Here is a 13976-nt window from a genome sequence, read left to right as displayed (position 1 = left end):
CTGTGCAGTGCCTTCATAAAGGAACTTGGAAGGAGTTGAGGCCAGTGAGATGATGTTGGTCTCCAGTGAGATAAGTCAGTTGTGAACAGTTTGAGCCATGTCTTACAAAATGGAAGCTGAATTGCTGTACTAATAAGCATAAAGGAATGTAGGAATAGGAAATAATCCTAACTTGACTACTGATGTTGGTCTCTGAGTGAATTATTTCTGAGGGAAGAGATCTTGTTTGGAGTTGAATATGTGAAACATATTCAAAAACAAAATGAAAATGTCATTCTGAATGACCCAAGATAAATCTACGTTTTGAATGTTGAGTTTTATTTTTTCTTTACAATTGTAAAATTAGTAAAACTAGAAAAGTAAGTGCTGACAGACACCAAAGAAAATCACAAGCACAAAGTAGTTCTCATATAAAAATCTACTAAGCAGGTGAGGCTTCTTCAGCTGGGAAGATACGCTAAAAAGTCCTAAATAATTCAGGAAACATCAAAGGTGAAGGGAAAAGTCACTCACTTCATAACACAAGGATATGAGGGGCCGTTAGTAAGCTTGGGAGGAAACCTTCAAAAATTGGCAGAATTAGATACTTTTTTTAATCAAGGAATCAATGAAGTGAGATGGGTGACAAAAATGCATACTTTTTAAAATATGATTATAGCAGAAAGGAGTGTTTTGCAGAATGTGTTAATCAAAGATACTATTTCTGACTCAGAAAGTGTGCAAGTCATCAATTAGACAGAGATATGCTGGAAAAGTATTGGTGTTGAATTGCAAAGTTTTTTATATTGGCCCCTATGGGAAGCAGAACAGAATAGGACAGCAGTGCACCCTTTATCAAGTTGGGACAGCAGTGCTAGATCAGGAACCTGGTGGTTTGGCTTTTCTCCCTACTTTTATTACCTGTTTTTCTTATGCTTATTTAATGATTGCAGACAAAAGAAAGAGGAGTTGTCACAGAGGATAGCTGAAGAGAGAGCTCGCCGAGAGGAGGAGGAAGCTCGCAGACAAGAAGCAGAAAAACAAAGGAAGGATGCAGAGGAGCGGGAAAAGGAGGAGCGGCTGCGCCGCCAGGCAGAAGAGAGAGAGCAGAGGGAGAAAGAAGAGATGGAGCGTGCTCAGAGACAAGTATGCTTCCCTCTTGGAATTTCTGGGCCAGTCTAGCGGGCAGCAAAGTGGGTGTAGCAGCACTTCTTTCCTAAACTAGAGCAATATCTACAATTTAAATGCTATCTGAAAAGTGTTGGGACAGAGTTCATTCCATTGAGTCGTTCAAAGAGTAGAGATCTTTCTTCTTGACCGAAACATATGGTAGGGAGTTGAGTTTTGGGTTTTCTTTTTCCCTCTCTCCCTTTTCAATGTATTTTGAACAAATCCTTTCTTATTCCTCATAAATTAGGATGAAAAGATCGATATAGTTGTGTTGGGGAATTTTGATAAGTGCTATTATACCAGAGAATTCTTTGTCCCAAGAGTTATAGCAAGTCCAGATCTAAAGATAACTATTCAGTATGTTGAATTCTAATCCTATGTCAAATACTGCATTTGTGTGGGGCTGGTGGGAAGGGGTAGATTTAATCAAACCAAGGAGAACCTTTATCTGCCCCAGTACTCCAGAAATCAGTCAAAAGACATAATAAATGAAAGTTAAGTTTTTCAAGTGTTTTCATTTTTGATGGGCATAATGTTGATTTACTGACTTCAGGAGAGGCTGTGGTAAGCATTCTGGATAGGATTCTTCTCTTCTCACATGTCCTATTACTTCTTGCATGTGCTTTGTTCTTCCACAATCCAGAACTTCAATTTGCCATGTAGACATGAAGTTTTTCTTCTGATGTATAAATGTATACTTCTGATAATAAATGCTTAAAGGACTGTGTTAGTGAATATGGCTGAGAAATTCCATTCTTCTTTTCCAGAAGATTTGTGCAACTTTCTTTGAAATGTTAAACTGAGGTTTAACTCAATTTAGCCCTCAAAGATAGCACGTGGCCAAGGCTACTTTGGATGTTAGAGATGCAAAAAATTATCTATTGTAGTAGTTCCATCATATAACACTGTCCCAGTCAAGGAGCAAGGCCCCTCTCCAGTATATTCCAGACAAATTTTGCATTTCATTAAAAAAGCAGAAATAGAAAGTTTGTGCAAATGGGCCTGTGGCTGTTTGCCCTTGATCCTGTTAAATAGTTGCTCTGTTGCCCAAACAAAACATTCTGCTGCATTTATTTTACCCTCAAAAATATCCACTACACAAAATATGGATCTCTCTAATACTTTCCTAGCTGCTGTTTTAAGGCTGAAGGCTAGAAAATTTATTCCTTATTTGTCATCTGCTGTGTTCTGGAACAGGCACAGAACCAAACATGATGTTCATTGTTTAGTTATTCCCTCTTAATACTATGCAAAACATGGAAATTAATCAAGAAATGCACAATTCCATTTGAAAATATGTTAGTTGACTCACAAGCCCCAAAAGTGTGTTTTCAGGATGTTGTAGACACACACAATTATATAGAGTATAAAACTTGTCATTCCTCACTTATTTTTCCTCACTTCTTTTTCTTCTACCACCAACACAGAAAGAAGAGGAAGCTCGCCTGCGGGAGGAGGCCGAGAGGATTCGATTAGAACGTGAAAAGCATTTCCAAAGAGAAGAGCAAGAGCGCTTGGAAAGGAAAAAGGTAACTCAGTCCATGCAGAGAAACTGTGATTGGTTGTGCCTTAGCAGTCTGTTTCCACCTGAGCAGTAGGAAGCAAATGATGTAAATGTGCTCTCAGAAAGGCTGCAGTCCTCAATGGCCTGATGTGATAATGAAGGGAATATTGCCAACAGTAATAAATAATTCATTTTTTGCAATAAACGCATACAGCTGATAAATGACAAGCAGTTGTGGTTTGGGAGAAAGATATTCAAATTAATGCCACCAAACATTATTTTACTCCTTTACATTTCATTGTAGAGGCTTGAGGAGATCATGAAGAGAACTAGGCGTGTAGAAGCTGTAGATAAGGTCAGTGCTGCTACTTAACATGTATAAATGTTGAACACGTTTCTGGTTTTTTCCCTAGTGCCATTCTTAATTTACAAAACTGTGCTTCCTTTGTAGAAATCCAATGACCAGCAAAATGGACATATATCAAAGGCAAATATTACTGGAGAAACAGGTATTGTGTTTAACTGTGCCCTGAGCACAACAGGTGAATAAATGCCTACTGAGCACAATGATTTGAGAAACAGTTTTGAAACTTGGCACACTAACTGCAGTAATAAAAACTATGAGAGGAATATAAATGAAATCTTAGCAGACATTAATTATTTAGCTTTCTGTATAGGTAGTTAGCCATTACTAAATGAGTCCAATGTTTTAGCAACTTTGTCACATTGATGTTTAGCAAAAGGAATTTTCTTAATAAGTTTAATTACTTATATAGTGAAAAGAAATTCTTTTGTGGTTTGGATCACAAAATAAACTGATTCTACATTTTGTTTTTTATATTATTTCAGATGGGGTTGTTGCAGATTTACTCCACTTTCTTAAAATATTATTATTTCTTGTTAGTCATTACAACAAAGCATTTATTGTTCTAAATATCTCCCTGTGACTTCTTTCTTCCACACCTGCTGCCTTATTCACTTGGTCTTTATTTCTTTTTTTGACAAAATTGAGCTGCTATAAAAGCTTAGTCTTGTCACACCCACACTCTTACGCTTCCCTTCTACTCCATTCCCTCTATTTCTTTTTAGGTAATCTTCTATATAAGAATATATATTTTTTCCTTTATTATATACTTATAATAAAGGAAGAAAAATAACATGTAGTTTATATTCAGCAATCACCAGGTGTGAATTAGCACTGTTTAAAGATACTGAAGGCAAGCTATCAAATGGCTTATCCTATTGTAGCATAATATATTAAATGACATTAATCTTTTTCTCCTTTGTATTTGGGTTGAGTAACAGGGAAGACAGCAGCACTGACTGATGGATGATTTTTTTTTTATTATTTTTAAAGTGAACACTCTAATTAGTACTGTCAGGAAGCCTTTTTTACACAGATTTCATTACCTGTGTTTCTTTATTTACATATTATCTTGGGGGAGAAAGGTTTGTGAGCTACTGATACAGTACTCATCTGGGATGCCATCTTTGTCTTTGGGCACTGTTGAAGGTGTTATAAACCATTTAAAGAATTCCTGAAACTATAAAGGCTTCCACCACCGTTGGCTAGTGCTTTCCCTCTAGAGACAGACAAAAAGTAGTCTTCTATCAGTTTCCTAAGGCAGAGGAAACTTTGGATCTCCATTTCCCCAGGCCCAAGAGAAGGCCAGAGTCCTTGAATGACTGAATAAAGAGAAAACTGCTCTCAGCCTCAGGGCTGCTCTGCTGTTTGACTTTGCATTATCTATATGTACCATTGAGTTAAAGCTATATTCTAGCCACATAAACTTGCCTGACTCTCCACAAACAATTTGTTTTTAAAATTTTTTCTTAAGTCTTACTGTTTGCCAAAACCTGAGGAGGCATTTATGGGAATGCGCAAATCACGCAATGAAAAAAAATCCATCAGCTTTTTGTCATTTGTTTGGCCTCTGCTTCAAAAATACGAGATTGTTCCTCATTTCTGTTTTTTCTGCTTTTTCCTTCTAAACGTTAAAGCAAAAGTATTTTCCTGTTATTCAATTTGTAGAAGCACAGAAACCTCTATTTCTAGTATCTTCCATATAAAAGCTGGCCAAAGGTCACACTAAGATATTCAGTATAAAAGTCTTCAGCCCAAACGTTTGGAGTACAGTGAAATTGAGCAGCTGAAGGAGGGGCTTACCAGACGAGGTTTTGGGTAATGTAGATAAATGTGTTCAAGCCTATGAATACTGAATTGTCCTTGCAATTACTGTGGCCGATGTTAGCAGGGTGGGGTGCAGTTGCTTCCTCTTACTGAGCTGAATATGAATAGAGGGATTCTAAATACAATGCAGAAGGCTGTAGTTGTACTTTAAAAGAAAGCCACAAGGCAGGCCAGAAACATGTATTACGTGGTCTTGGCATGAGGGACAGGGATAATCCCATTTTATGTTTCTCTCTGCAATGTTTTGCAGTAATCATTTGGTACTTATTGAAAGAAGTGTCCTTCCCAATGGAGATTTTTTTTTTTCTTCATTTCCTTTTCCTTTTCAGTTCCATCCAGTCACTGGAATCAAGAAATACCAGTGTATGGAATTAGTAATATCCAAGTTTTGCTCTATTCCATTCTCTATTGCTACTTGAAAAGTGCCAGCATAGCATTCTATCAGATATCAGCCTCCTTTGCCCGCTGGCTTATATGTTGGAATTGTGCATATGATTGTAAAATGTTTATTCTTGCTCACAAAGCTATGGCTTTGAAATCTGGCTTTCTGACATTTACTTTGGACTTGAAACAGGGTTTGTGTGCCCAAAAAGCTGACAAAGGAGATGGAATTGGGCAGAGGGGTGGGGAGGGGTGTGCGAACCCTCTACTTTTTTGAAACTGTAACTCGCTTAAGCCGTGCTGGCTTTTGTAGAAAATATTTCGCCCCAATCTACAGGGCAGAGGCTGCTGCTTGGTTTAATGCAACCCTGTGTTTCTGTGCCCAGTCGCAGGCAGCCCTGCGTGTCCCCCGGAGCCGGCAGCAGGGCCCCCGCTGCAGCACGCAGCGGTGCCAGCCCCGCACAGCCACAACGGGAGCGCGGCCGCCGGCGTGTGTGGGGAGCCTCCGCAGCAGCCCCCCGGGAACGTGGACAGGTAAAACGCTGCCAGGTGCCACGAGGAGCCCTGGCTGGGCACAGGGCTGCTAGAATAATAAATCATATTCACATCCGTGAGTTCGTTAATTTAATAAGAAGCAACTGTTCAATCTGCCTTGTTTCCTGGTTTTTATCTTTTCCTCTGTTAAGGAAAGAACTTTATCACATTTCAAGGAGTAGTAACTGATTTTTGCTAAATGATAGGGAAGAATTTTTTACAAAATAGAACATGTTCTTTGCAGCGTTTGGAACAATGTCTTTGGCAGCAAAAACATTGTTACATTTATTGAAACTTAATGGAAAGGGAATTTTTTCTGTTTCTTTCCCTGAATTAAGCTTATAAAACCCACTCTGGGCTTGCACTGCTTTTCTTAATTCAAATAACAAATACTGTGGTTTCAGCCTAGATGTTTTGATTTCTAAACTGCTTGAAGTACTAGCAAGTGGTGTTGTACATATGTCCTTTGTGTGTTATACAGGATTAGTCACTTTGGTTATGCATTTTAAAAAAACACCTTTGTTCCTCATAAGGAGTATTTGAGGAGGCAGATATTATAGATTGGGAGCTCTCTGTAGCCATGAAGCAAGCCACTCTGAGAAATTGTTGAAAAGCTTGAAACCTCAATATTGAACTGAGTGACATCTGTTACATAAGCATGAGCTGTCAGTTATTTTAATTTTAGTGATGCAGAAAGCCAAATAATCTCACAGTCCTTTCATGTTTTATGTAGGTAGTGCCAGAATATGCATGGAAAAACTTGAATGTGGGAAGCCATTGTGCAGTCTGTAATGGACAGTATGCTTCAGGGTATGATTGGCACTAATTGAAGGAAGAATTTGCCCTTTCTCGATCCCTCCATATGCCTGCGGGATCTTAGCCTGCTGTCATGCTGACAAGGATGCTCCTGCTGAGGGAAGTTCTGTCAGTGACACTGAGGTGCATTGGATGAGCTGCACAGAGCTGCCTCGTAATTGTCTTGGGCAGCTATTAAAATGTTAATCACTCCCAGCCTTACAAGCACCTTGATGTTTGAAATATAAAATGTGCCACACTAATGAGTGCTGTCCTGTACCATTATAATCTGCGTGGGAGGAACCTCAGAGTGACCACAGTGAAGAATGAATAAATGAGATTGAGGAATACTGACAAAAGTAGGAAGCACATGTGAGGTTGTGGAAGGGAAAGCTGGCATGCCAGGTTGGAATGTGTCCGCTTCAGAGGTACATCCACAGTGACTGGGAAGGTGAAGCCTGAAGCACTTGGTAGTGTCCCACAGATTTTTGTCACATGGTAAAAGCCACAGGTGCCAACACCACTGCTACTGTATCTTGTGTGCTGTGGTTGTCTGGCATCCAGATACACCTGACATAGTAGCACACACAGGGGCAGTGGGTGCACGTTGTCTCCTGAGTGAGCACCTCACTTTGGCCCTCAGCAAGATTTGTCTCTTGTCTGAAAAATACTTCTTCATTTTTTAAGGACAAGAGTGCTGAGGTTTCTGACCAGAAGTTAAAAAGGTGTTACCTGGGGGATTTGTGTCATGTGCTTGTGTGGGTGAGAGGATGGAGTGATGCAGAACCCTACAGAAGCCTAATCCATAGCCCACTTACAGATTTTTTGCTTATACTCCATTCCCTAATTCTTTGCCCAAGATTCTTTGCTACTTCTGAGAAGAAGTTATTTCACTACAGTGGTTTATGTTGACAGCACTTTCCTTATGGTACTTACTCTGTAATTCCTCTTTTCTGTGCTCTTTTCTACAAACACTTGCAATGCAGTGCAAACACCTCAGTGAGTGCAGCTCACCTCACGTGTCTCCATCCTGGGTGCATGGAGCTGGGTCTGGGCAGGTTAGATAACCAGTTTTTAGAAATATACAGTTGGTCTGTGTGATTGCCTTCATATCTTGTCCTGGAAAAGAAAGCTGCTCATTACTGGCTGGTTTCAGTGCTGTTGTCTCAGTGGGTTAAAAATAAGCACCATTTATTTAAATAATCCAGAAGTCTGGAATACATTTTGCTGTTAATGTCTATCTATGTCTCCTCTGCAAAAATCCTCTCAATAAATGGGGTGACTGACATTTTCCTTCAGATCAGAAGTAACAGCTGTGAAAATAGTGTTTTTCAAAGGCCTGCGAATCTGTTTTTTCCTATTCAGTGTTGATTTCTGATGAATGATCGGAAGCAGATATACTGAATTCTGGCTTTCTTTATTTTTTAGTCTCTTCAAATTCTAATTTCAGGCTGTGTCTGCATAGAGTTTTGGCTAAAATTATCTACAACAGATATAATTTTCAGTAATTTTAAGTGTTTGGATGTTCCAGTTTCTTTAATTAAACTGGCTCCCTTTTCCCAACATCCTCCAGTCTGTCTTGTTAATATTGATGTGTCCAGGTCAAAATGGGAAGCTACAGAGATACTTTTCAGCTGCCATGGAGATGTCCTTCAGATGCTTGCAAGACTGTTATGTTTGGAAATGCATTCTCAACAACTTAGACAACTTTTTTTTCCCCTCTATTACATAAGTGTCTTGCTACACGCACACTTATGGAATATGTTAGAATGCCAAAATTATCCAGTTCTTTCTGCAACATTGTATGCCTGAAAAGGATATCTCTGGTGTTGATTAGACACTTAGACAACAGTAAGAATGGAATGTAAGACAGTAAGAACAGCTGTAGCAGGTCAAAAATAATTTCTTTTTTTTTTTTGTGTTCTTTGTTTTAATGGCCTGTAGCACAATGTAGAGGGGGAAAAAAGGTAATTACCAGGAGATCCTCTGGCCAATGAAGGGTTGCTAAGCATTGTGGTCCAAATGCAACCATAGGCTCAAGTAGTCCCTAAGCTGCTAATTACCAGAAGCTGAAGGGCATACCACTCTCCTAGGAATTCATCTAATCTCCTTTTGAGCTTGTGGCCTCTAAGATGTCCACTAGAAATTAATTCCACTCTTCTGTTTCCCTTGTTTAGTCTAAATTTGCTCCTCCAGTCCTTAGGTGGATCAAGCAACATAGAATCTAGAAGATTTTATACCACAAAATTTAGAATATTTATAGTTCTGATTTCCTTTTCTGTACCCCCTTTGTGATTGTAGACTCCTCTGTCTCAAAAGACATTATTCAGGTCTGAATGAATTATTCTCTAACTCCATGTGTAATGCTGGCAATGCCATGGCACATAAATATAAACTATGAAGAATTATTTATTCACTAAGTCAGCTGATAAATTGGGTAGAAAAATTTTGTTTGCAGAAGCAAAAGGGTTCTTCATTGCTCTAATACTTGTTGAACTACTGCACTGTTTGATTTGTATGAATGAGCAGTTGCTCTCTTTCCACCTCTTTCTAACCCATTCATCAAACTTGGCTTGTTATCCTAGTTCTGATATGGCTATTGGCAGTATATGGAGATAAAGTAAATAACAGGATACCTTCTAGTGAATAATGAACTAATGACCATACATGACAGAGCAGCTTTTAATAGTCCTAAAGCATTTCACAGATTCTGGTCCTCCTCTTACACGTGTGAGTCTTTGGCACAAAAGGGTCGCACCGAGCAGGGTTTCTGTGCCAGCTCTCAAACTCAGTGCAGTGAAACATATTTTTCACTTTGAAATTTGCCCAGCATATCCACAGATGAAAAAAAGGGGAGTGCCTTTCTGAAAAAGAACTGGTGATAGTTTGAAAAACTGGGAAGGCTTGATATGAACACCAGCATGTGATTCTCACAGGAAATCTGAGCTTTGGATAAAAAAGCAGTGCCACTTTCAAAAGAGCAATGATTGTTTTTTGTCTCTGGGGGAATACTGTAAAACAATTCTTTAATTGTTTGTGCAAAGTTGTACAAAGAAGCTGGCAAATGAAAATATAGTGTCTGCCAATTACAAGCAGGTTTCTTTTTAAGACTAGTAAATGTGCTGTCAGAAAATTAGCCTGTGAAGCCAAGCTGCCTTCTGAGAAATGGCCTGAGGAAATTGGTAGCCAGGTTTCAATCTAGGAAAATTGCGTCTGTGCCTTTGTGGCCAAAACATTTCCAAACAACCTGAACAGTTGCAATGGGGCCCAGACAGGGAATAGGCATCCAGGATTGCCAGGATCTAACTGTTTGAGGGCTTTGGGAAGAACCTGTGAAAGATCACAAGATTTTTGAGTATTTGTTGAGTACTTGCTCTTGCCTGAGGAGCTTATGGTCCCATTACTGTCATCCTGTTTGCTGAAGCAGCACCTTAGTTTCTCCTCTCTGGCAGAATAGGACATGTCATCTGCAGAGTCAGAAGGATTTGACGATGCAGCACCTAATAAAGGGGTTGGGAGGGGAGGCCCAAGGCTGCAAGAGGTGAGCAATATCATCTGGGGACAGTGCATGTAAATGCAGAGTGTCTGTGCTTGTGCCGCTCTGGATGGGGGAGATGTACAGCAGCTAGCTCATAATGGACCTTTCTCACATGGGAAATGGAAAACGAAAGTCCAGATTGATGAGGGGTTCTGGGAGAGGGCTCTTTTGGCTTGGATGGTATCAACCGGAGAAGTGTGGAGCTGGGTAGTGCCTTGGAAATGGCCCCTAAGGTCTTTTATGAGAGAAGGGAATGAAAGGAACACTATATTGAAAGGGGAGTTTTTTCTCTGGATAAGGGGCATATAGAAGAAGCTGCTCCAAAACTGGTGGCAGAAGAAATAATAAAAGATCCAAGAAATAATAATAATAACAGTGATCTTATCCAAGGGCGATTACATTGATTTGCAATAAGAGGAAGGGTACAACAACAGTTACGAGATCTGAAAAAGATGTTAGGAGCTGTAAATTGCATTATGTGGGTGGTTCCAGGTAGTGGTGGTGCTGCAGAGATTTCCTTACTGATTCCCATTGCAGTTGCTTCTCAGACTGCAGTGTCCATCCTGTGGTTCTGGCTATCATGTAACCAAAGGTAACTGCTATCCCACAGGTTTGAGGGAAGGAATACCAAGTACTTGGCTGAAAAACCATTTTTTCCTACTGTGGTAGAAGCATAGTTTTGCTTTCACTGGCTAAAAGAATGCTTGGGATTGATGCAGACTTCTCTTCCATTTGTACTATTGCTTTGAGGATGACTAAACTTCAGTTCTAGATAAAGTACCTAAGGAAAAATTGCTATGTTTCTCTTTCAGCAATCTCAATCCAGAGGAGAATGCAAATGAAAATGGAATGTCTATGCAGAATGATAATTTTGAAGAGATCATGAACCTGCCTATTGGTTCTAAACCATCCCGGCTGGATGCTATGAACAATGATGGAAGCAACAGTCCCGAAATTCCTTTGAATCCAATTCTAGCCTTTGAAGATAAGGGCACTCTTTTGCCTCAGGTAGATAGTGTTCAAACACATCAAACAGCAGGTAGGTTTGCTGTGGTTCACTAACACTTGTAATTTGTTGTAATTGAGAGAAGTCTCAGAGCTATCAATCAGCTTATATTGATAAGCTTATTCATTTAAGGATTTTTGAACTCTAATTTTTTTAATATTTAAACTCTGTTTAAATTTTAAACAAATTTTATTTGTTTAAATTTTAAACAAATCAATACAAAGAGCACATCTCTTTGCAAAGCTATGCATGCTGGGCACATAGAGATGCAGTGCAATGGTGGTGAGGCCTTATTGTTTCCTGGATGAGGGCTTTTCACAAGTGTTTTACTTTTGCCCTTTGGAGTTGCTTGGAAGGGTTTGCCCTGTGCTTTCAAGCAGAAGTGATAGGTGACAGCAGCTGCTCTGACCTTATGATCAGCAGTTGGGTTCCAGTTTTGCAAGTGCAGTGCTTGACATGCACATGCAGAAGGGGGGTAACTACTTTCTAAAAACTATCTTTTGAAATTCTGGATATGCTTTCCTCATCAAGTTCTTGCAGGCATTGAGGGATGGTTTCCAGGACACTGGGTTTTTCTGAATTACATCATAACTTTGCAAGAAAGCTAGGTAAACAAATACTGATTTAGCAAATTAAATTGGATAGCACTGTATTTTTCTCTGGCCTAAAAATGTAAGGAAAATCATCTCACATTAAAATAATTGCATAAACACCTAACATTTTGAAGAAAGAATTGCCACTCTGACCTGTCATGTTTACCTTCTGTTTTAGAAGTGATCTGATTGTTTCTTCTGAAGAACCAAAGGTGATATGAGCATCTCTGCAGTCAGTGGAGTTTCTTCCATGCTATGAAGGAGTGTTTTATTTTTTCTCTCCAGTTTTTTAAAGATTTCTTGAATATCTTTTTTGGAAGGACTTTAGTAAAACCAGCAGAAGAAATGAGGGGAATAGACTTGGATCACCATTCTAATAGCTTTCATCACTAGAAAAATCATGCTTCATGTGCGTTACTTAATATGGCTATTTCCAACAAGCTTTTTTGTTAGTAAATGAATATTTCTGCATTCCTTAAGACACAAGACACTGGAATCTGAAAGTAACGGGCTGATTTGGGTGGTGGGACTGATTCTTTTTTGTTTTTAAAAAAGGTGGGTGTTGGTTTAAAAGGCATAATTGTAAAATTGGCAAAGAATCTTTTACACTTTATGGTTCTAATACTTGAAAAATAAATGCCTCATTGCTCTACAAATAGAGTTAATGGGGTGTTTTATTTAAACCTGTTGGTTTAAATGTTATTGCAGAGAACTCTAATTATGGGGGCAAACTATAGGCTTCTGTATCAGGTTCTTGTAAATGTAATTCCTACAGGGACATTCTGTAAATTGAGACGTCACTATGATCTTCTCACATTTTCTCTAAAAACACAAAACAAGAAAGGTTTTAAAATGTGAAAATTTGAAAGCATTATTTTTTCATAGACAAGAGGATAACCTATTGTTCTCCTAGATAATGTATTTATGAATTTTGCTCAGTACAGAAATAAATAATTTGATTGAATAAATTAGACAAATGTGGTGAAAAAGATACTGCAAACTTGATTTTTTTAGTTACATCCATGTTCACAATACTATAAAAGATGTGTATGCATATGTGCACACACGTGTGCACACATACAAGGAATTACCTTGTTCTGAGTCCTGTAAATTGCTGCTGTTCCCAATGATGGAAGACTTTTCCTTTGCCTTATCAGACTTTTGAAGACTGTGTGAAACCTGGGATATTTGAGTTTTGGATGATGATGCAGGTTCAGGGATTTTTGGGGTTTGCTCGTTTCAGAGCAAATGGAAAATGGTCATTGTGCTTTTTTATGTAGTGTGTGGTTTTTATAAAGCAGTGCAGCTTGAGTGATAAGAGGAGCGATGCAGGTTGCTTTCTCTTTAGTTTGATGCTGATTTCTACTGTCATTCATTGTTCCATCCCACACTTTTGGTTGCTATTGTGCAGAACTGTAAAACCTTGCACGTTTTTGTGCTTTGCTAAACAATGCTGTTGGAGGCAGAGCTCGCTCTGGGTGTTTGCGTTTGCAGCATCGCCAAAGGCTTGAGGCCTTGGGTAGGAAAAATGGAGGTTCATGGGCTCTCAGCTCCTGGTAACAGAGAATTTTCCATTAAGATTCCTGCACTTGCCTCTGGTGAGCACTGAGCGAGGCCTCTAGGAAGCTGTGCAGAAAGTCTGTGCTAGCAGAAGAGATCCTCTGAGACAAAAGCCGAAGGATTTTTGAAGAAATTTCTGCTGCTGCCGAGTGTTCATCTTATAGAGGAGATGGGACAAAAGCAATGGAAATAAAATGAAAGAGACTTCATCTGCCAGAATATTTATGGAAGGGAAAAAACAGCCATTCAGTCAGAGTGCTTTCAATAGTAACTTGTGACACAGTAAAATGAATTGGGTTCCTTTCTTGCTTTCTTTAGTTTTCCATGTACATAGTCACAATATTTTGAAGTGTCCAAAATATGTAGTTTTTCTTTAAAACTATATATAGCATGTAAGTACCAAATAAAACTTGTTTGAAATATTTATTTCTACTTATATTTTCATTTTCTCGCATAATTGAAGCAAGAGTCAATCTCTGATAGAAAACTGTTCTTGCTACTCATGGTCTGCTTAAAATTTTCCTTCAGATTTTCTCTAATTTCTTTACTGAAAATCAGTACAGAGTCACTTGCAACAAGAAGGAGAGCAATGAAATAGGCAGTTACATTTAGCTTCAGTTTTAAGTCTTAGGATTCATTTAGGATCGGGTTTAAATTGTGTTGATCTTGAGCTATTTAGGATTGGTTATAAATTATGCTGGCCTATTTTTGGGGAGACTTCAGCA

General features: G+C 38.9%; 1 protein-coding gene across 5 annotated transcripts in view; it reads left to right on the top strand.

The window, feature by feature from the left end:
* MAP7 (microtubule associated protein 7) overlaps positions 1-12680 on the top strand; it is a 108844-nt gene extending 96164 nt beyond the window's left edge. For all 5 annotated transcript variants that reach the window (XM_054279308.1, XM_054279309.1, XM_054279307.1 and 2 more), the window contains 7 exons: positions 933-1125; positions 2577-2678; positions 2958-3008; positions 3105-3162; positions 5612-5759; positions 10905-11131; positions 11870-12680. In XM_054279308.1, the coding sequence (XP_054135283.1) occupies positions 933-1125; positions 2577-2678; positions 2958-3008; positions 3105-3162; positions 5612-5759; positions 10905-11131; positions 11870-11880 (790 nt within the window). In that variant the 3' untranslated portion in view covers positions 11881-12680. The remainder of the gene's footprint in view (positions 1-932; positions 1126-2576; positions 2679-2957; positions 3009-3104; positions 3163-5611; positions 5760-10904; positions 11132-11869) is intronic.
* The last annotated feature ends 1296 nt before the right edge of the window (positions 12681-13976 follow it).

The sequence above is a fragment of the Melozone crissalis genome, unplaced genomic scaffold (genome assembly GCF_028551555.1).
Source record: "Melozone crissalis strain CALT ecotype California unplaced genomic scaffold, PUWL_Pcris_2 ptg000027l_1, whole genome shotgun sequence".
Taxonomy (NCBI): Eukaryota; Metazoa; Chordata; class Aves; order Passeriformes; family Passerellidae; genus Melozone; species Melozone crissalis.
This window is presented reverse-complemented; position numbering and strand designations above follow the sequence as displayed.